Here is a 21254-nt window from a genome sequence, read left to right as displayed (position 1 = left end):
TCCTTTTTCTTTCTGCCCCTGCCCTAACCTGGAGTCTGACTGTAGGGAAAGATTCTGTTCTTAGGCCCTTCATCCTACTGTTCCTCACCTCTGGTATGCCCATGTAAGGGAGGTGAATAGGAGATACAACACTAGTAGCTAAGAACTACTTCTTGGCCTAATAGAAAGCCGTGTTCTTTGCAACAGTGTCACAGACTTTTGTTAGTGTCAATCATGGGGATCCCAAGAAACCTACTTTGTTTCTCTTAGGAAGAGAATTAGAAATTTAACCTAGACTCAATGGACTCAGCCTCTTTCCTCAAAATAACTCCCTCTCACCATTCATTATAGGATCCAAACCCACTCAGATCCCCTTTCTTTTTTTCTTCTGGACCCCTAAGAGACATCAATTGCATCAAAATCTAACTTTAATCACATTCAATCACTAAACATGCAAGAAAAGCTCTGTGCTAGGTGTCAAGTCAAGTACAAATTAAAATAAGATGTCGCCCCTGCTCAAAAGGTGGGGATATCCAGTAGAGACTTGACTCACAGATAGTTGATAAACAGGGGAGTACCACAGTGTGAGAGGTACCTCTGCAGGTCGAGGGAAGGAAGGCTTTTTGGAGGACATGGTATTTTAATTGGGTCTTAAAGGATAAGTAAGACTACCTGGGGACTTTCAGGCATAGGGAGTGATAAGAACAGGTGAAATAAACTGAGGGAACATCAAAGAAACTAATTTGAGTGGAGCATAGATTGGGTGAAGGTTGGAAAGATAAGTTGGTGCCCACCTGTGCAGAGCAGTGCTTCCCTGGAGAGTTTAGGTTATATTCAGTACACGGTTGGAACCCAAAGTTTTTTAAGCCTAGGAATGATGTAACCAGAGCTGTTTTTTAGAAAACTTAATGTGTAGGATGGAATACAGGTGGGAAGAGACTCACAGTGGAAGATTTCTTGTGGAATGAACCAGTCAAGTGATCATGTGACTCTTCACTAAGATTGTGAAAGTGGAAAGAAAGGAGCAGATAGAAGTACTATTGCTAAGGTAGAATTCACTAGATGTAGTAATTAGATATTGAAGAGGGTGGAGCAAAAAATAACCTTATTCTTTTGAGCCTGAGTAATGGACAAAGTAATGAGATTCCGGAAAATGAGGAACAGATTTGGGGGGAAATATGTTGAGCTCAGTTTTGAACATGAATTTAAGGTTCTTGAGTGTCCAGATATATTGAGATTTAGTTTTATAGATTAGAAGATCATCTACATAGAGCTAAAACTATGGGATTATATAAGATGGCTAAGAGAAGAAAGGGTAGGTAGAGAGAAAAAAGAGGACGAAGGCCTTTGGGGAGTGGCTACATTAAGAGAGTAGACAGAGGGATCTATCAGAGAAGTGGAAGGACTGAAGGAGAGAATATCCTGAAGGAAGGGATATTCCACAGTGTCACATGCTGCAGAAAGATCCAGGAGAATGTGAAATGAGAAAAGGCCATTGGGTTTGGCAATTAAGAGGCCAATAGTGGCCTTGGAGACAAGTTTCAATACAGTAGTAGGGGCAGAAGTCAGGTTATAGAGAAGGAAGTGGGGATTCCAAGTGTAGACCATTCTTTCGGGCTTAGCAGTGAAAAAGAGAAGCTCATAGGTGTGGCAGAACCAAGGAAAGTTTTGGGTTTGGGGTTTTTTGTACAGGGAAGCTCTTGAGTATGTTTGTAGGCATCGGGGAGGGAGCTAGTGAAGAAGACGAGAAAGATGCCACAGAGAAGAGCAGTGAAGCAGGGTCCCAGGAGAAGATGAGGCCAAGGGCAGAGGTTGGAAGTGAGGAGTTACTAGCTTTAGAAAGGTATTATTCAGGGAAAATAGAGGGAGATGGGCATAGATGGAGCATGGGTATTGAAACTAAATCTACGTCTTAGTCCAGCAACTCCTTGGTCAGGCCTTTCCAGAAAACAAATACCAGAGAGAATCTTAAGACTTTCTCCATAGCCCTTTTTGTCAGAGAAGCAAAGCTAGGAAATGTGGAATCAGAAGCACTAGATAGTACCCAGAGTGGAAACTAATCTCAAGATATGGAAAGTCAACTGAAGTCCCTTGGTGAGAGGAGATGGAATGAGGTGCAGGAGAGAAGGAGCAGAAGGTGAAAGGTCAGGGGAAGAGCCAATGTTGCTTTCGAGGTTGGTAGGAAACCAGCTCCGGGTGACAAATCTCTTTTGTTCTGCCCCTTCCCCTCCCCCAAAACAGGGTTTCTGCTCCTGGCTGACAGCAATCTTCAGGATAAAGTAAGTATAATGGGGCCTCAGGCTCCCCTCTCACAGACCTCAGCTGGTGTCCAAAGTTTCAAAGCTAGAGCCTTTGAGGACTCCAGCCTGACCCTTCCTAGAACTCACTGGGCATCACCTGGGAAAGGAATTTCTTTTATCCCTGCCTCCCTCCTCCCGCCCAGTATCATCAGCAGCTCATCCTGTCATCTAGGTCTCCCTCCCAGCCATCAGGTCTGTCTGGCCAAAATGGTAGGACAGTTCAGTAGAACAGCTTCATATTTATCAGCAGGCAGGAGCAAGTGCCCAGCAGTCAGGAGCAAGTGTCCAGCAGGCAGGAGCAAGTGCCCAGCAGTCAGGAGCAAGTGTCCAGCAGGCAAGAGCAAATGTCCAGCAGTCAGGAGCAAATGTCCAGCAGGCAGGAGCAAGTGGCCAACAGGCAGGAGGGAGTGCCCGGCAGGCAGGAGGGAGTGCCCAGCAGTCAGGAGCAAGTGTCCAGCAGGCAGGAGCAAGTGTCCAGCAGGCAAGAGCAAGTGTCCAGCAGTCAGGAGCAAATGTCCAGCAGTCAGGAGCAAGTGTCCAGCAGGCAGGAGCAAGTGCCCAGCAGTCAGGAGCAAGTGTCCAGCAGGCAAGAGCAAGTGTCCAGCAGTCAGGAGCAAATGTCCAGCAGGCAAGAGCAAGTGTCCAGCAGGCAGGAGCAAGTAGCCAACAGGCAGGAGGGAGTGCCCGGCAATCAAGAGCCAGTGGCCAGCAGGCAGGAGCAAGTGCTTGGCAGTCAAGAGCAAGTGGCCAGCAGGCAGGAGCAAGTGCCCGACAGTCAAGAGCCAGTGGCCAACAGGCAAAAGCGAGTGCCCGGCAGTCAGGAGGGAGTGCCCAGCAGGCAGGAGGGAGTGCCCGGCAGGCAGGAACAGCTCCCCAGAAGCACGGAGGAGCTGCTCAGCAAACAGGAGCAGCTACTCAACAGTCAGAAGCAGCTACCCGGAAGCACAGACCTGCCTCCAATCGGGGAGGACCTACTGCCCAATTGGCATGGGCCATTGCACAACAGGGAAGACCTACTGCCTGGCTGGCAGGGACGAGCATTCAGGCAGAAAACACTGCCCTTCCAGCGGAAGCCAGTACGTAGCTTTGAGGAGTCCCTACCCACCTGGCAGGAGTTGCTAGCCATTAGGGAGGAGGAGCTACTCAAGAGGAAGGGGCAAGACCCCAACAGGCAGGACGGACACTTCTGCTGGCAGGAGCAGGCCTTTAGTTGGCAGGAGGAAGCAGTCACCTGGAAGGAGGAAGCAGTCAGCTGGCAGAAGCACTTACTGAGCTGGCAGGAGCATGTGACCAGAAAGCGGGCGTACTCAACTCACAGACAGAGTCAGAGATGCAGAGAGAGAAAAGCCAATCAGGCAGTACTAAGTAACATCTTCATGAGGTTAGCTGGCTCCCAACCAACCCCTGGGCCAAAGGACAGAGCCCCTTTCTGACACTCCAAGGTACTGTTGATCCATCAACGGGACCTTCTCTGCCTTTTCCCATTCCTACTTCATTTTCTCCTTCACTTTCTGGTCCTGCCTCCTTCTTCACTCTTCATCCCTCTTCCTCTTCCCTTTGCGTGCCTCTACTCTCTTCTCATTCTGCTCCCGTTCTTCACCTGCTGTGTTCAAGCTGTGCACAGTGGTCATACAAAGTTGACGCTCCCTGCCAAAAGCGCACGTAAGGTAGGTGTGATAGGACCAAAATAGAAAACAAAGCTAGTTGATATATTCTAGGAAAATGGAAGTAAAGCACGCACCTTCAGCTGGAAGGGTCAGGGAAGACTTCGCAGGAGAAAGAGGTACCTGAATTCACTTTGAAGGAAGAGAAAAATTATGAAAGGTGGGGACAGAGGGGAGCATACTGCAGCCTCCAAGGATGCCCTGCAGGGAGAGATGACACTTCAGGTTTGGGAAACAGCTGGTAGCCCACTGTGGGCCAGAATAGTGAGCACAGATGGAGAAGTATAGTAACAGGAAATGAGGCTGAAAAAGTCATTAGGAGCCAGGCTGTAGAGTGGCTTAAGGGGTGGGTCAGGACATTTGTATTTTATCCCAGGAGCCTCACTAGAAGGGTTTAGGAGAGTGACCTAATCAGATCTTAGAAAGATTACTTTGATGTCCGTGTGATGGGTGGATTGGAAAAGGGAGGGATGGGAGGCCAAGAGTCCAGCTAGGAAGCTGTTAAGGAGAGTCCAGGTGAGATGGGTGCAGGCCTGAATAGGAGTAATGGGAGAATGAACAAAAAGGAGGTGGATAGATGGAATCGATGGAACTCCCCATCCATCGCCCCATCTCTTTTATCCTGCTCTTCTTTCCCTTCTGCCCTATTGTTTCCTCTCCAGGCTTTCTTGCTCCTCTCTTTTGCAAATCTTAATGTGCTATAGAGGTACCAGCTGTCTTTATCATCATTATTTTTTCTCCTCCACCCTACTCCCCTTGCTTTACCCTCCCCATTCCAATCTATCCTTCCTGTTTTCTAAAGTCAGTTTATCAAGCATTTGTTACGTACATTAATTTCTGCAAGGCACTCTACTAGGCATTGGCCCCTGCCCTCAAGGAGCTTACATTGTACTGGGAGGAATGTAAGATGTGCAATGCACAAATAAGTAAAAACAACATAATTTGAGGAAAGAATATGAACAACTGGGGAGATCAGAAAAGGCCTCATGAAGGAAGCCCTGAAGGAAACGGTGTTTGGAGAGTTGGAGGGGAGGAAGGAATGCTTTTCAGCCGTGGGAGATAGCCTTTGGGAAGACTCAGTGATGGACTGTCAAATTCAAAGCACAGGGAATGGACCACTTAGTCTGGAATGTAGACTAAGTGAAGGAGGAAGTAATGTAAAGGCTTTAAATGCCAGTTTAAATAAAGGCAATCAGCAAGCATTTATTAAGTGCCTGTTCTGTTTGCCCCATCCTGTCTAGGCCCTGAGAGTTACTAGAGTATTTAGAGCAGGGAAGTGACATACTCAAACGTGTGCCTTGGGAAAATTATTTAGGCGGCTGTATGGAAGATGGTTTGGAGATGGGGAAGACTAGAAGCAGTGAGGTCATTCAGATCTCTTTGAAGTGGTCCAGATGAAGGGTGAGAAGGGCATAAAGGATATTAGAGTCTCTGTGAGGGAGAAAAAAGGAAGAGATGTTGGAAAGGTAGAATCAACAAGACTTTTTGCCACTGATTGGCTATAAACCTGGGTGATTAAAATGATGGTGGTACCTTCAAAAGAAATAGGGGAGTTTGGAGTAAGTAAGGCTGTGGAGAGGAGTGTAGGACGATGAGGTCTGTCCTGGACACGTGTTGGAGGTGCCAGTGGTACTTCCAGGTGGAAATGCCCACTAAGCAGTTGGTAGTTTGGAATTGGATTCCAAGAGAAAAGTTGGGGTTGAGATTTGAGAGTCATTTTCATACATATTTGGGGGGAGGGGGCGGGGAGCCACCTAGATACAGGTGATAATTAAACTCATGAAAGCTGATGAGATTCCTAAGGGTAAAAATGTATAGAGAAAGAAGAGAAAAGGGCCCAGGACATTCACACCTAGAGGGTGGGACATGGATGATGATCCAACAAAGGGCTCATTCATTTAGCAAATACTGAAAAGGAACAGTCAGATAAAAGGACAGTGTCATGGAAACCAGAGAAGGAAGGCATGTGTGGGAGGCAGCCAGGGTAGATGATTTTTCCCCAGCCTTTGGCTGTGACCTTGAGACAGGAGACTAGAGGAAATGATTTTTTTTTTTGAAAGGACAGGTTTACAGAGGAAAGGTAATCAAGGGCACAATTAGAGGGCTGGACCAAAGCACCAGAGGAGGCTAAACTAAAGATTAGAGAACAGGGAATGGTGTACAGAGAAAAGAAAGTGGGTGAGAGGTGACCTTGATTTTCTCAGAAGGGAGAGAGGAAGGAAGGAATGACCAGAAACTTGGAGAGAGAAGCAGTTGCTTGGAACAAGTACAACAAACAATGTAATAGTCAAGTAAGAAGGAAGGATTACCATGCAGTAGTGAGGGCCCAGGTGAACTCTGTGTGGCAGGACAGACAAAGGATCAGAAGAGACTCTTATGGTAAAAGTAACTCCAGTGTGTGATTTGGAAGATATGCAAGGAGTCAAGTGGAAGAGTGTGTAGCAGGAGTAGTTAGCGGGAAGATTATGACTGAAGAGAGGAAAGTGAGGCCAGGGCCAAGCTCATTGAACAGGGTTTGTGTAGCGAGACTAGAGGTCTCAATGAGGACAAAGGATAGTTTAGCAAGACTGAGATGGAAGGATGGGAGCAATGGTGAGATCTAATGTCTGATCCTTGTGGTCGGTTGAGGGTAAGTGAAGAAAATGTAGATCGTGGGAGTTGAGGGGGGCGGATGACCTAGAAGGACCTGGGTATTTGAGGTGGCATCAACATATACCTCTTTCCTCCCTCATCATTCTCTTCTTTTTTCTTATTCATCCTTCTTTTCTATTCCCACTTCTTTTTCCCACCTCCTTCTGTATTCCTCTCTTCACACACACACACACACACACACACACACACACACACACATCTCACACCCTCTAAGCCTTCCTTCCATCTTGCATCCCTTTGCAGAGACAAGGGAGGCTGGGGAGTGATGTTTCCTAGTCTGAAAGTTGGAAAAATATAGGTGTGAAGGTCAGGGGTTAGGAGAAGGGAATGGCCATTGGCCTTCCCCCCTCCATTAATTTTGATTTTGTATTCTTCCCCATCCCCTATTTCCCTTCCCTTTGCAACCCTGCTCCCCAGGGATGAGGAGATCTTGGACAAATGTGGAGCTGACGCAGTACACTACCTGACATTCCAGCGACACATCATTGGGCTGCTTGCGGTCGCAGGCGTTCTCTCCGTGGGCATTGTGCTTCCTGTCAACTTCTCAGGGAACCTGCTTGGTCAGTGGGGGGAAGGTGTGCTTCCTATCAATTTCTCAAGCAACCTGCTGGACAGTGGGGGGAAAGAAGGGGAGGGAAGTGACCTGAATTAATGAACGATGAACAAGTGAATGAATAAAAAATGTTTATTAAACTCTTACTGTGTGCCAAGCGCTGGGCAGCAGGAGATGGGCCAATTCCTGATGCTCACAGCTTCCTGTTCCTCTTCTCTCTCCTTTTACCCCAAGAAAACAACCCCTACAGCTTTGGGAGAACCACCATTGCCAACCTAGACTCAAGGTGAGCATAGGGGAAACCAACCAAAAGGAAAGATGTGCACTAGTGTGGAGCTGGGGGATGGAGATGGAGGTGGGTACGTGGCTGGTGACCTGGAGATGAGGAAAGAAATAAGACAACGGGTAAGGAGATGCATTGGTGGGAGCAGGAAAAGGTTAAGATTGCTCAGTAAAGAGAAGAGGCTGGGAACAAGAGTGGGGAATGGAGCAGGAGAAGAAACTATAGAGTGTGTATCTGAGGAACAACCATGGGGGGTAGGGGGGGAGATGGCCTTAACCCGAATCAGAAGAGAGCGCTTCACCTAGAACATGTCACCAGCAGGGAGGCTTTGGGCTCTCGGGTGAAGGGAGCTCTCCAGAGACACTCACAACAAGCCTGTAGGGCACATAGTACAAATATTTTCCCCATTTTACAGATGTAACTCTGATGCAGGTAGATAAAGGGATTTTCTTCCAGGTCAGACAGCTGGTATGTGATGGAGTCAGGCTTCTAATCCCCAAATCTCATGACTCCTCATTCTAGGACTCTTTACTACACCAGGCTGCCTCTTAGGGGATGCCACGTGAATAAGCATTTGTTAAATGCCTAGTGTGTACCAGGCACTCCTCTGAGCACTGGAGATACAAAGAAAGTAAAAAAAGTCTCCGCTCTCAAGGAGCTCATAGTCTAATGGGGGAGACAATATATGAACAAAATATAGAGAGGATAAACTAGAGATAATCTTAGAAGAAAGACATTAAAGGGAAGACTTTCTGCAGAAGATGGGATTTGAGCTGAAACTTTAAGGAAGCCAGAAGGCAAAGACCAGGAAAGAAAGAATTCCAGGTCTGGGGGAAGGCCCAGGGAAAATGCCCTGAGCCAGGAGATGGTGTGCAGTGGGAAAGGAACAGCTAGGTGGCCCATCCACTTGAATAAGGTGTAAGAAGATTGGAAAAGTAGGAAAGGCTTTAAAATCCTGCAGGTGCTCTGGAAGGACCCACTGGAGTTTGTTAAATAGGAGGGGTGGCACGGTCAGACCTGCACTCGAGGAAGCTCATTTTGGTAGCAGAGTGAAGGGTGGACCAAAGTGGCAAGAGATTTGAGATAGGGAGACCAACTAGAAGGCTGTACTGCCACAGTCCAAATATAAGGTGATGGGGGCCTACGCTAGTGACGGACCTTTTAGACAGTGAATCTAAAGTCTAGGATTTGGTTAGAAGAGAGAAAGGGTCAACTCATAAACCTTTTAAGAGAGTCAGAAATGTAGAGATCCCAAAGTGAAATATTTAATGCACAGACTGGGTTAGAGATTGGTAATATGGGAACAGGGTCTGTGCTCCCAGCTAGATATCCTCCCTCAAATCCCCATTTCTTTTGCAGTAACAACCTGCTATGGCTGCACACCTCTTTCGCCTTTCTGTACCTACTACTCACTGTGTATACCATGCGAAGACATACCTCCAAGATGCGATATAAAGAAGACGACATGGTAAGCGGAAATTAAAGAGACGCGCCAACCCCATATCATCCCACCCAACACTCTGCTCCCATTCCCCAGCCCCAAATCTACACCACCCAGTTTTTCATTCTTCATCTCTAATCACCTCTTATCCTACTTTCTCTTTGCTCCTCTTCCTTTTTGTCCTTTCCTTTTCTCTGTCTTCTCCATCCTCTTCCCCCATGTTCCCCCTTCATCTTCTGCTTCCTCCCACATCTGTAGCAGCCTCTTCCTTCTACATGTTCTTTTTTCTTATCTCTTCCTATTCTCTCTCCCCATCTCCACCTCATCTAACAAACAGCATCTCCTCAGGAAAACCCTTGTGAAATAAACATTTCCAATCCAGATTTCCTGCAGCATGATCCCATCTTTTCCCTCATGCCCTCATACCACCCACCCCCACCACCATAAGCTGTTCCCCAGGCCATTCTCAGGCCTTGCCTAGACTCTGTACCTCCCATTCTGAGGGTTCTGCCACCCTTGGAAATGTAGAACCCAGCAGAGTGAACCTTCTTCCTCTACGTCCCCCTTCCCCCCAGGTGAAGCGCACCCTTTTCATCAATGGCATCTCCAAGTATGCGGAATCAGAAAATATCAAGAAGCACTTTGAGTGAGTCAACCCTGCTGTCCTCTCTGTGCGTGCTGGGGCCTCTCCCGCCCCTCCTGCCTCTGGAGATGGAACACTGGTGTGGCGCATGGGCCAGGAGGAGGGGCAGAGACGCGCTGGGTACACTGGTGGAGGGCTGTGTCCCTCCTAGATGGTGATGGGGGACTATGTTGTAGGGAGGCATATCCCAACTGCACCGTGCTTGAGGCCCGGCCTTGTTACAATGTCGCCAAACTGATGTCCCTGGAAGATCAGAGGTAAGTGGTTCTCTGAGGGAGGGCCCCAGGAAAAAGGGTGTCACCATTTACCTGTCCCTTCTAAGGGCAGAACATCTTGGAAGAAAACAAGCTGTGGGTGTTACTTAAGGAATTCAGGCTAGACTTCAGGAAAGACTTTGGGAGTTGACATGTAGAGAGTCAAGGGGATACGCTAAGAAGACCATGATTATCTTCTTTCTTGAAGGGCTCCAAAGAAGAAGGCATATTCCCTTTCTCTCTGTCTGTCTGTATAATCCTGTCCAGAGGCAGGTAAATAGGGAGGAGGACTTCACAAGGGCTCCAGTGACCTTCAGAGCCAACTGAGCTCCCCCACACATAGACTGGACAAAGGACCCTCAGGGATGGGGAGCAGTAACAGAGTGAAAATCATGGGGCTGCCCTTGCCCTGTCACACCATTGATGGGTAGTTTTGTCCCCTGGATCCCACAGGAAGGAGGCAGAGCGAGGGAGGATATACTTCAGCAACCTGCGGGCCAGAGAGAACGTCCCCACTATGATCAACCCCAAACCTTGTGGGCACCTCTGCTGCTGTGCTGTTCGTGGCTGTGAAGAGGTAGGCAGGGTCAGGCAGGGGAAGAGGGAGGGAACTGGGTAGCAGGACTCCCCAGGGCGGCACCGAAGGGGAAAGGAAACCAGGAGAAACGGTAGTGGCCATACACAGGCGTGTGTTCAGAGGCCCGGCGGCCAGACACAGGTGTGTGTTCAGAGGCCTGGGCTCCCTAGTGAAAACCTGGCTTCACAGAAGTGCCAAAACACCTATGAAATGGGCACTTCTGCAGACACACACACGCCCCACCCCCAGAGGCAGGCATGAGTCCATGGAGGCCAACGGAAGAACACAGACGTAACTTCCATGTGCTCCAATAACCTCCCCCTCCCCGCAGCGTCCTAAAGACTCAGCATAGGAGAGGGACAAAAGAGAGAGTTCAATGTGTAACTGAAAGAATACTGGCATCATGAGACATGGGTTTGAGTCTTGGTTCTGTGACTTTACTGGGTGACCGTAGGCAAGCTTCCTGAGGTCTCTGAACCTCAGTTGCCTTTTCTGTGAAGTAGGGGCAGTGGTACTTGCAGTGCCTGTCTGAGACGGCTTTTTTGTGTGCAGAGAGGCCCTTCTCTTTCCCCACAGTCCCTCTCACCTCTTCCCCCACCCTGTACCCGAGAATACCTATCTTTCTCTCAAAGCCCTGGGCCTCTTCTCTCTGTGACCTCCTTACCACCACCACCACCGCTCCCCCCCCCAGGTGGAGGCCATCCAGTACTACACACAATTGGAACAGAAGCTAAAAGAAGAGTATAAGCAGGAGCAGGAGAAAGTGAACCAGAAGCCACTGGGCATGGCCTTTGTGACCTTCCACAATGAGAGCATCGCTGCCCTGTAAGCCCCAGGGGACACCCTGCCCCTCAAATTTCTCACAATCCCACCCACCAGCCACTCACTCTGTCACCTTGCCAGAACTTCCTCCAGCTGCATCTTCTAAAGACACCGTCCCATCTACATAGTATACATTCTGAGGACCTCTCCTCCATTGCCCCTCCAACTCTGTCTTGTCTCCCCCAGTGTCATCTTCCCCACCACCTTTAGCCCCTTCTCGTTTTCTCTCAGTAACCACTGCCCTCTTCTCCAATGTCATCTCCCTCTACTCCTAAATTATATATTCTACTTTTCCCCCTCCACAGTATTCTGAAGGACTTTAATGCATGTAATTGGCAAGGCTGTACATGTCAAGGGGAGCCCCGAAGCTCATCCTGCAGTGACTCCCTGAACATCACCAACTGGACAGTATCTTTTGCCCCCGACCCTCAGAACATCTACTGGTGAGAGAAGAAGGCTGGGTGCATATGTGGGGATCTGCTAAAGAGGCAAGGTTGGGGGAGGCTAAGAGGGAGGACATATGGAGTCTGACAAGGCAGACCCTCTAGAGTTGAACATGGGACAGTAGGGCAAGGAAACTGAGAGAACTAACTTGAGAGAGGGGAGAGAGTGGACTCGGACACGGCCTCCTTCCCCTCCATGTCCACCACACACGTGTATGTACAGGGAGAATCTCTCCATCCGTGGCTTCACCTGGTGGTTTCGATGCCTGATTATCAACGTGGTGCTCTTCATCCTCCTGTTCTTCCTCACCACACCTGCCATCATCATCACCACGATGGACAAGTTCAACGTCACCAAGCCTGTGGAATTCCTCAATGTGAGGTTCCCTGCCCTCCACATCAGTCCTTCCTCTCCAGTCCCCAACATACACAGGAGCCTAACACATTAGCTCCCACTTGCTGCCCTCACTGTACAATATCTGGGCCTGGATTCTTCATTTTTAAGATGAAAGGGTTGCATTAAATGATCTATAAGGTGCTTCTATTTCTAAATCCTGTAATCCTCTTGTCTAGCTAGATCATAAATGTCATTCTAAGTTAGTCAAGTGCATGGCCTTCTCTCTGGGAACCCTCAAAAATTTCCACATGCTTTCAAGAGGGATCATTTATTAAGTACTTCTTCCTATGGGCCGTGCTGCATACTAAGGGAAAAAGAAAAATCTTGGGCCTGCTTTCAAAGGCTAACTAAACAGGCTCTAAACTCTTCCGTCCCCCCTCCCTGCCTTGAAATGCCTCAGTCCTACCACCACGTGATTATTAGCCTCTCCAGACCCCTGTGCAATGAAATACCCCCTGCTCAGCTGTTCTTTTTGCCATCTGCACCATCTATCCAGTGCCCTTGTTCATGTGCCCCTCCCACCAATCCTAAGGGATGTTCTCCTGGGAGCTAACTACACATGCACGCATGCACATGCACGCGCACACACACACATGCATACACACTCGTGCACATACTGAACTGGGGAATTGGCTGGTCTAGATTTCAATCTTAACTCTGCCGCTGATTAGCTGTGTGACTTGGAGCACGTTGCTTTTCTTAAGGCCACAGTCTGGGATGCTTACCCGTCTTCAGTATTCCACAGACCCCTTGCTCGTACTACACATACTCTCCTAGGATTTTGCATAGTAATCTCAAAAGCTTCCCACCCAGAATAGCCATTTGATTAACGGGAGGCAGGAGAAGCTTGGACAGAGACAGTGGAGCAGGCCAGGATGGCACGACGACCTCATCTCTTTCCCTTGTCCTTTCCACAGAACCCTATCATCACCCAGTTCTTCCCCACTTTGCTGCTGTGGTGCTTCTCAGCCCTGCTCCCCACCATCGTCTACTACTCTACCTTCCTGGAGAGTCACTGGACACGGTGAGATACCCAGGCTCAGCTCCGCTTCCTCCTGGCACACGCTCTCCTGCAGGGAAGGCCGTGTGGCTCAGTCACATCCTATATGTCCCACTTCTGTGGGACAACTTAAGCAAATCGTTTCCCTTATTTCTTTCACATTCCTCAGTTTACTGACCATGAGTGAGGTCTCCCTGAGACACAAAGCACAGAAAAAAAGTATCCTCCAGAAGTGTACATTCTCCTGGGAGGGGTGTAGGATGGAGGCGGATACAGAGATAAATAAATGTAAGATGCTTTGAGGAGAGAGAGAAGAGCTAGGGCACCAGGAAAGGCTTCAAGAAGGAGGTGGGGACTGAGAAGGAAAGGATTTCTAGGTCCGTCCGTCCCCTGCTCTAAGTCTCAAGTCCTTTGAAGACAAAGGAAAGAAAGGAGTGGAGAGGTGGGTGGGGAGCAGGGGCACTGCTGTCCCAGACTGACAATGATGATTCTCCTGCCCCCCCACCCAGCTCTGGAGAAAACAGAACAACCATGCACAAATGCTACACCTTCCTAATCTTCATGGTACTGCTGCTACCTTCTTTGGGCCTGACCAGGTAGGATGCAGGGTACAGTGGGGGTGGAAGGGAGCTCCCTCTCCCCACTTCCCCTTTCCCACTTCTCCCTGATGAGGGAACAAAGGGAGGTCAGGCACCTGCCCCCTGGATCTATTGCCTCCCAGCTCGGGCTCCCCCAAAAGGGAAGGGAAGAAGACAAGGAGGCTGATGCCTGGGAGTTGTGAAGGAAAGGGAATGGGGAAGGGGCCTGGGCTGCCCCTCACCAGCACCCTCCCCCTTGTCCTCCCTGCAGCTTGGACTTCTTTTTCCGCTGGCTCTTCGACAAGAAGTTCTTGGCTGAAGGGGCTATTCGGTTTGAGTGAGTGACCTGGGGGGCACACAGGAGTGATGGGGGGACATCTAGCTGACAAGGAAGGTGGAGGGGATGACAGAACAATCACAGCCTCCTATGGGGATAGGAGAGTGGCATCGGCAAGGGGACAGGCTCTGCTACTCATTGGAGGTGTCTGGGGACCTTTATAACTGCTGTGTCTATGGGGATAGACTCTTGGTCTACTTAGGGTGGCCAGGGATGGTGCTGGAAAGGGGGAATGCTGAGACTGCCCCAGACAGATACGTGTTCTGAGGGTGTCCCTGTTCACAAGCTCTGTGGTGTCGACAGGAACTTGTATTCTAGTGATCTCTATGGATAGGTTATCTTGGGGTCAAGGGGGGTGTCATGCCCTGGAAATCTGAGACCAACATTGAGGTGTCCGTCTGTAGGTACACAGACTCTGGAAGGCACCTCCACACTCTTAAGAGTACCCCACGCTGGGTAGTGGGTATCTGGGCTAGTTAACCTGGGAGTTCATATTCTGGTAGCGTCTGTGGGAACACATCCCCTGAGGTGTCTGTGGGTGAGATAGTCAATAAACATTTATTAAGGCAAAAGGTGGGAGAATATAGGAGGGACAAACTCCAGCGCACTTAGGGATATCTCTGACGGTACACATTCAGGTGGTTTCTGTAGGTAGGCTGTCTAGGAACATACTCAGATATGTGGGTGTAGAAACATTCTGGTGGTCTCTCTGAGGGTACGTTCTCTAGGTGTCTGGGGACCTACACTGTAGTGATCTCATCCTAAGTCTGAAATCCACTCTGAGCTGTGTCTGGGGGAATGCCTGCTTCAGGAGTGTCTGAGGGCCCTCCCTGGGAACATACTCTGAACTGTCTATGGTATGGACAGTCTATTGGAAACACACACTAGAAATCTCTGAGGCCCAGCCTGGGTGTGTCTGTGCACACGTGCCTTGGTTAGGCTGTCTAGGGTCACACACTCTGGTGTGTCCATTGTCCACATTCCCCACTGCTCTCAGTGGGCAAGATCCTTGTTGGAATGTGCTCAATGGAACATATTTTGGCATGTCTGTGGAGCACATTCCATGTGGAGGTGTCTATTTGTATATTGTCCATGTGAACACACTGTATCTCTATGGGACATACTTTCTGGGGCGTCTAGGGGTACACTAGTGGTTTTATGGGGGGGCAGTGAATGGTGACATGCTTTGGGACATTGGGGGCCTCTGTGGATGGAGGTGTGCATGAGAGGTAGTCTGGTGGTGTCTGGTCTGAAACATACTCTAGGATGTGGGAGAACCCAAGCTCTGTGGTCTCTGGGGCACCCACTGTGGTGCTCTCTCTAGATAGAATGTCTGCCCTTGCTTGGTTAGCTAGGATTCTAGCTTTGGAGCTAGATGAGCAGACATTCATCAGATCCCCACAGTAGGGCTACACACCTCATCTCCTCAGGGAAAGGGCCCATATGGTGTAGAGTACACAGAGGGCAGGGTGGTGCTGGGGGGAGAAGCACAAAGCAAGAGGGCAGAGCAGGCGAGGGGGGCAAGGAGAGTGCTCCTGAAGGCTGGGATAGGAAGAGCCAGCAACTATGTGGATTGGGGACTGAGCCTTGTAGTGCCCTTCACCATTGGGCATGGTAGTGGAGCACCAATGGTGCCCACAGGTGTGTGTTCCTGCCGGACAACGGCGCCTTCTTTGTCAACTACGTCATTGCCTCGGCTTTCATCGGCAATGCCATGGACCTGCTGCGAATCCCAGGGCTGCTGTTATACATGATCCGCCTCTTCCTCGCTCACTCCGCCGCCGAAAGGCGCAACGTCAAGCGGGTATGGTGAGGGCCTTCCCCATACACAGCTCAGGCCCTGGTCTGGGGCACCTGGTGGGAGAGCAGAGCAGGGGGAGAAGATGTCAAGGGGAGAGGAGGGGCCTAAGGGAGGGCATTGGGAAGAACAGAAGCAGACAGGCTTGGGAGTGGGGCAAGGGAACAGGACTGACAGCCATCTGCTCTTACCCCACGAGGGGACACTCCGTCCTTTTTCTAAGGAGGTGAACCTAGGTAGCCTGTCTTTCCTTCTCATGCTTTTGTACTCTGACCTCTTCACACAACCGCCTGCGGTACACACATCCCCAGTTCCTCTGTCCCCTCAGCCTCCTTTCCCTCGGTCTTCTACTCTCCCTGTCCTTCCATTCTTCCTCTCTTCCCATCTCCTCATCACCTGTCCTCCTTTCCCTCTACATCCTCTGTCACCTGCCTCCATTCCTTCTCCTGCCTCCATTCTCCTTCATTTCCTTCACTCTCCATTTCCCTTCCCATTCATCTTCCTTCAGTCCCTGTCACCTCTTCCCTTGTCCATAACATCTTCCCTCACTTCCATCACTCCTTCCCCTGCCCCCTCCATACTTACCTTCCCTATTTATCCTCCCTCACCTTTTCCATGCTCCATTCATCTTTCCTCACCCTGTAGCCATCATCTCCCCTGCTTTCTTACCATCATCCCAGCCTCCCAGCTCTCCATACCCTGTCCCTCCCTGTCCTGTTTCCCTCCCTCTCGGGTCCCCAGAAGTCTCTGAGCCACCCACTCCCCCACCCCTGCCCCATCTCCCCCCCAGCACCAGGCCTACGAGTTCCAGTTTGGCGCGGCCTATGCCTGGATGATGTGCGTCTTCACGGTGGTCATGACCTACAGCATCACCTGCCCCATCATCGTACCCTTCGGTAGGCAGCGCCGCGCCGGGACTTGGGCCCTGCTGAGGGGGACTTCCCTAGCCAGGGCCACTCCCCAACCTGGGAAGCATTGTGCTGGGCTATGAGGGTTAGGTCAGGCCTGGCCCCGAGTGGACAGAGCCCTGGGCTGGGAGGACAGAGCCCCTGGATCCTCCCACCCGGTCTCTGCCTCAGTCTGGGACCTGGCCTGTGGGTGGGGGGAGAGAACAGCCCAACCCAGGTCTGCCCTTTGCAGGCTCTAGGTGAAAAAGGAGGGGAGGAGGGAGGGCAATGTGAAGAAAGTACAGGCAGATTCTGAGGTACTCACACACCAGACCATTTAGGCACATCTACAAATACATCTGGACATACACAGATGCCCTTGTGTTCACACACATCCATGCATGTGCATGTGTACTCGCGCACGCGCGCGCGCGCACACACACACACACACACACACACACACAGAGTCACATTTAAAAGAGCCTTCAGGACCAGGGGAGGAACCTTTGGGTTAGTTGGGAAAGCACTCAGGGACAGAGGATTGAAGGGAAGGTGAGTCACAATACTGAAGCTAAAGCCTCCAGGGGACTGTCCCCAAGATGTCTATGCTGTAGGTAGGCTGGGCTAGCCAGCACTAGGGATGGACAAGGTATGCAGCCACCTCAGATGCAACATTCAGGGGTAATCACTAATGATGCTCTAATGATCCTTTGGATGGATGCATATACTTTTAGTGGCAAAACACTCCTCAAGGTACAAAGATGTTTTTTGTGATAAGTCCCCGTAGTAGCATGGGAATTAAGTACAAAGGGCATGTGATTTTCACACCTTGCCTACCTTGTATAGACCTCCCTGCTCTGAACTGCCAGGCATTGGTGGGGCAGAGTTGGCCTGTAATTGGTTCCACTCCTACCTGCTATCACCCAAACCTTGGCTTCCTTGAGCTGTTATCCAAATCACCTTAACAATGTATATTGCAACTCAGTTCCTTTTCAGGGGTCCACGGACAGAGCCAGCTACAAAATGATAGTTTGTATGGTTGGCCTACCCCAGCCACCCTTCTCTGTAATCTGCCCCAGTCCCTTCTCTGGAGTCTCCCCTCTCTAGGCAATGTCTCCGTTCTTATCCCTTCACTTAGAACTCCTAATCGTTCAAGGAACTTGGTTGGGTTTAGCTAAGGAAGGAGACCAATCGTATAAGTTAATTCATCCTAAAATGTAAAAGACTGATGCAGTTAACGTGCTGGCTGACTACCCAGGAGTCATTTGCATTCTAAAGAAATGGCCCAGTCTCCAAATCAGTGCTGCTTAACTTTTTTTGTGTTCTGGACCTCTTTGGTAATATAATAAAGCCTATAGACCCCATCTCAGAATCAGGTTTTTAAATGCATAAATTTTAAAATGTAATATAGAGATGTTATAGAGAAAAGCAATTATATTGAAATACAGTTTTCAAAATATTTCAGCAACAACACAAAAAGCTCACAGACCCCAAGCTAAAAGCCCCTGCTCTAAAGGAATGGACCACATGGTAGAATTTCAGAGAGGGGAGGGAGGGAGACAGAAAGTGAGTAATTCCAAATGCCCATTAATCATTACTGTGTAAACTATGCCTCTAGTGGGTCAGTGATAGGTTGCTGCCCTGTTGGGCCTCGGCTCCATAATGGGGGGGGAGGGGGGAGGGTTGTTTAGAGATCAGAGGTCAGGGCACTGGCCTACCTGTCCCCCTAGGGCTCATGTACATGCTGCTGAAGCACCTGGTGGACAGATACAACTTATACTATGCATACCTGCCGGCCAAGCTGGACAAGAAGATCCATGCTGGGGCTGTGACCCAGGTGGTGGCGGCACCCATCCTCTGTCTCTTCTGGCTCCTCTTCTTCTCTATCTTGCGTGCCGGTGAGGGAGGCCTGGGGAGAGATGGGGTGACCAGGGTGGGAACAGCACCTCAGTTGGAGGTGGGGGAGGGCTTCAGACATTAAAGTTAGGAAGCTAAATAAAGCCCCTGGACCTGTCCAGGCGAGTTGGGAAGGGAAAAGAAAAAAGCCCAGGGTCCTGTGGGAGGTTGAAATCTACCATCACTCAATTTATCTAGCTTTTCCTGACCTAGAATAGAGTTGGGGAGAGTTAAGCAGTGGGAGAAGAGGATGGGATGGCATTGAAAAGGTGGGGAAAACACTGCGGGAAGAGATTAAGGGACAAAGGAAGGCTCAAAGGGATGGAGAAATATGAGGAAAGAAGGAAGAGCTTTGATAGAGGCAAGCCGATGGCCCTGGAGGACCTTTACACAAAAGCTGAGGGAGCCACATCCCTCCCCACCCCAACCCTGTTCATTTCTCCAAATCCCACAGGGTTCTTGGCCCCCACTTCTATGTTTACGTTTGTGGTCCTGATCATCACCATTGTCATCTCTCTCTGTCACCTCTGCTTTGGATACTTCAAATATTTCAGTGCCCACAACTACAAGGTGAGATGGAAGAGGATATCGGGGTAAATCTATCTTAGAAACTACAGGTTAAGCCTCTGAAAAATTGTGGGGTGACTGGTGAAGCCAGGTGGTAAAGATGCTCTGGGCAATGGACTAAACAACTGGGACGCCCAGGGTGGGAAACAGAAAAGAGGATCCAGCAGAGACCAGGAAGTTCTGGAGTTCAGCGGTTCCTCCGCATTGTTCACAATTGACCGTCTACCCCCAGATTGATCACACCGAAACAGGGGATGCCAGTGACTCCAGAATCAATGGTAGTCGCACCGCTGTCAAATCTGCAGTGAGTATCCCTTCTTCCCTCCCGCATCGAGGTCTCCCCTACTCCTCTTCTCCACAAAGTGCCCAGTATTCCATGATTTCCCACAAGGAGAGAAAATCCACGTCATGTTGGAAATAGGAGATTCATGGCAGTTTTCCATATTCCCCCCTCCACAAGTCAAGGGAGGAAGGATGCTGTCACCCCGTCTCTCATGAAGGACCACAAAGTTTTTGAGGGAAACACTTTGGGAACCTTAAAAAGGTGTACAAATGACAGAGGAGTTATCAAAGGTACTGTAGTGTACTGGCAAGAGCATGAGCTCCCTGAGGGCAGGGCCTGGCTTTGCTTTGGCTTTTTCTCTGTGTCCCCAGCACTTAACACAGTGCCTGGCGTGTAGTCAGTGTTTATTAAATGCTTGTTGTCTTGATTAGAGTCGGAGGACCTGGTTTCAAATCCTGACTCTGATGCTTAGTACCTGTCACTCACCCTCTATTCCTCTGTTTTCCTCATTTATAGTAGTTGTATTAGGTGATGTCTAAGGTCTCTCCCAGCCTTCACAAGATTCCCGGGATTCACCCCTAACCCTAGAGACCCTCCATCCAGTGATATTGCTTCCACCTAATCTTGGTGCCTTGTCCTTCCTCCCCTGTCTCCATTCATTCTCTCTCTCTCTCTCTCTCTCTCTCTCTCTCTCTCTCTCTCTCTCTCTCACCTCCACCCAACCCCCCACAGAAGTACATTGCTCAGGTGCTGCAGGACTCAGAGGAAGACAGAGATTCTGGGGACTCCGGTGGTTCTGGCGTGTCTGGGGGCTCTAGGACCTCTGAAGTTTCTGGGGTCTCTGGGATGTCTGGGGCCTCTGTGAATTCCAGATGTATGAAGGAGGAGCCTCCATTATCCTTAGAGCACGATGAGGAGACACTGATAACCCAGGAGGAGCTCTCGGACCCAGACTTCCAGTCCTATGTGGAGAGTCTCATAGAGAATGAAATCCACCAGTGAGGGGGGTGGGGGAGGCCCTGGTGGCTCAGCCCCTGCTCCTAACCCTTCCTCCCCCACCCCACCCCCCACGGACACTAAAACGCTAATAATTTATTAGATTTAAAGCCTCTTCCTTCCCCCACTCTGCTTTAATTAAGGTATTTCAACCTTGGGGATATTGCCCACTGCCTCCCTCCTTGGAGGCCAGCCTCTCCCCTGAAAGCCCTCCTCCCCTACCCAATGAGGAGAATTGCCCCGAGCTGGCCCCGGGGCAGAGTGGGGGGGGGAGGGCAAAGGGCAGGTTCCCCCAAACCAGGGGCCCTTCCCCCCACCCAGGACAATGGCCAGAATGGGGTTAATGAGAGCCGTGAGGGGCCACTGACTAGAGATCTGGCAGGGGGTCAGAGTGGACAATGGGACCTACACCCCTTCAGTTCCCAATCCCCCACCAGGCCCTTATGCTTTGGGAACACCTCTATCCTTACCTACCCCATTTGGGGGTTGCATGAGAGGAGTGGGGGGCCAAGTGGGAAGTGGAGCCTATCTGTCCCCCAGGTAATGGGGAAGGAGTCGGGGAGGGGGGGGCGGGGGCTGGGGGGGGAGGGGCACAGCTGACACTGGAAAATGGGGTTTTGCACTTTTTTTTCTCCATTAAAATAAAAATGAAAAGAAACAGGTCAGATTGTGTCTGGTCTATGGAGATGCTTCCCAGATCCATCCATGTATCTCTCAGTACTCTCTTTAACTGCCCACTGCCTTTCTTCTATTTCCAATTACTTGCCTTAGGCTTCTGTGTAAAAGAGCAAAGGACTGCAGGGGAGGCCACTCGGCTAGGGGCAGAGGGTGGGGGGGCCAGACCTAAGTTATGCTTGAATGCTTTGGGGGATCTGGTATTACTGGTGTGGTGTGGGTATTCCTG

The 21254-nt window shown here is 50.0% G+C and overlaps 1 protein-coding gene across 3 annotated transcripts in view; it reads left to right on the top strand.

Moving 5' to 3' along the window:
- Positions 1-21016, top strand: part of TMEM63B (transmembrane protein 63B) — a 41709-nt gene extending 20693 nt beyond the window's left edge. For 2 of the 3 annotated variants that reach the window (XM_036765790.1, XM_036765788.1), the window contains 19 exons: positions 2221-2258; positions 7013-7155; positions 7383-7434; positions 8791-8899; positions 9448-9518; positions 9692-9772; positions 10223-10346; positions 11038-11171; positions 11474-11611; positions 11835-11988; positions 12926-13032; positions 13518-13604; positions 13858-13923; positions 15565-15727; positions 16512-16617; positions 18339-18506; positions 18959-19074; positions 19304-19375; positions 20087-21016. In XM_036765790.1, the coding sequence (XP_036621685.1) occupies positions 2221-2258; positions 7013-7155; positions 7383-7434; positions 8791-8899; positions 9448-9518; positions 9692-9772; positions 10223-10346; positions 11038-11171; positions 11474-11611; positions 11835-11988; positions 12926-13032; positions 13518-13604; positions 13858-13923; positions 15565-15727; positions 16512-16617; positions 18339-18506; positions 18959-19074; positions 19304-19375; positions 20087-20356 (2199 nt within the window). In that variant the 3' untranslated portion in view covers positions 20357-21016. Of the gene's footprint in view, positions 1-2220; positions 2259-7012; positions 7171-7382; positions 7435-8790; positions 8900-9447; positions 9519-9691; positions 9773-10222; positions 10347-11037; positions 11172-11473; positions 11612-11834; positions 11989-12925; positions 13033-13517; positions 13605-13857; positions 13924-15564; positions 15728-16511; positions 16618-18338; positions 18507-18958; positions 19075-19303; positions 19376-20086 lie in introns of all 3 variants that reach the window. The other variant, XM_036765789.1, reaches the window with a different exon arrangement.
- The last annotated feature ends 238 nt before the right edge of the window (positions 21017-21254 follow it).

The sequence above is a fragment of the Trichosurus vulpecula genome, chromosome 7 (genome assembly GCF_011100635.1).
Source record: "Trichosurus vulpecula isolate mTriVul1 chromosome 7, mTriVul1.pri, whole genome shotgun sequence".
In the NCBI taxonomy this organism is placed as follows: Eukaryota; Metazoa; Chordata; class Mammalia; order Diprotodontia; family Phalangeridae; genus Trichosurus; species Trichosurus vulpecula.
Note: the sequence above shows the minus strand (reverse complement) of the source record. Positions and strands in the feature narration are given on the sequence as shown.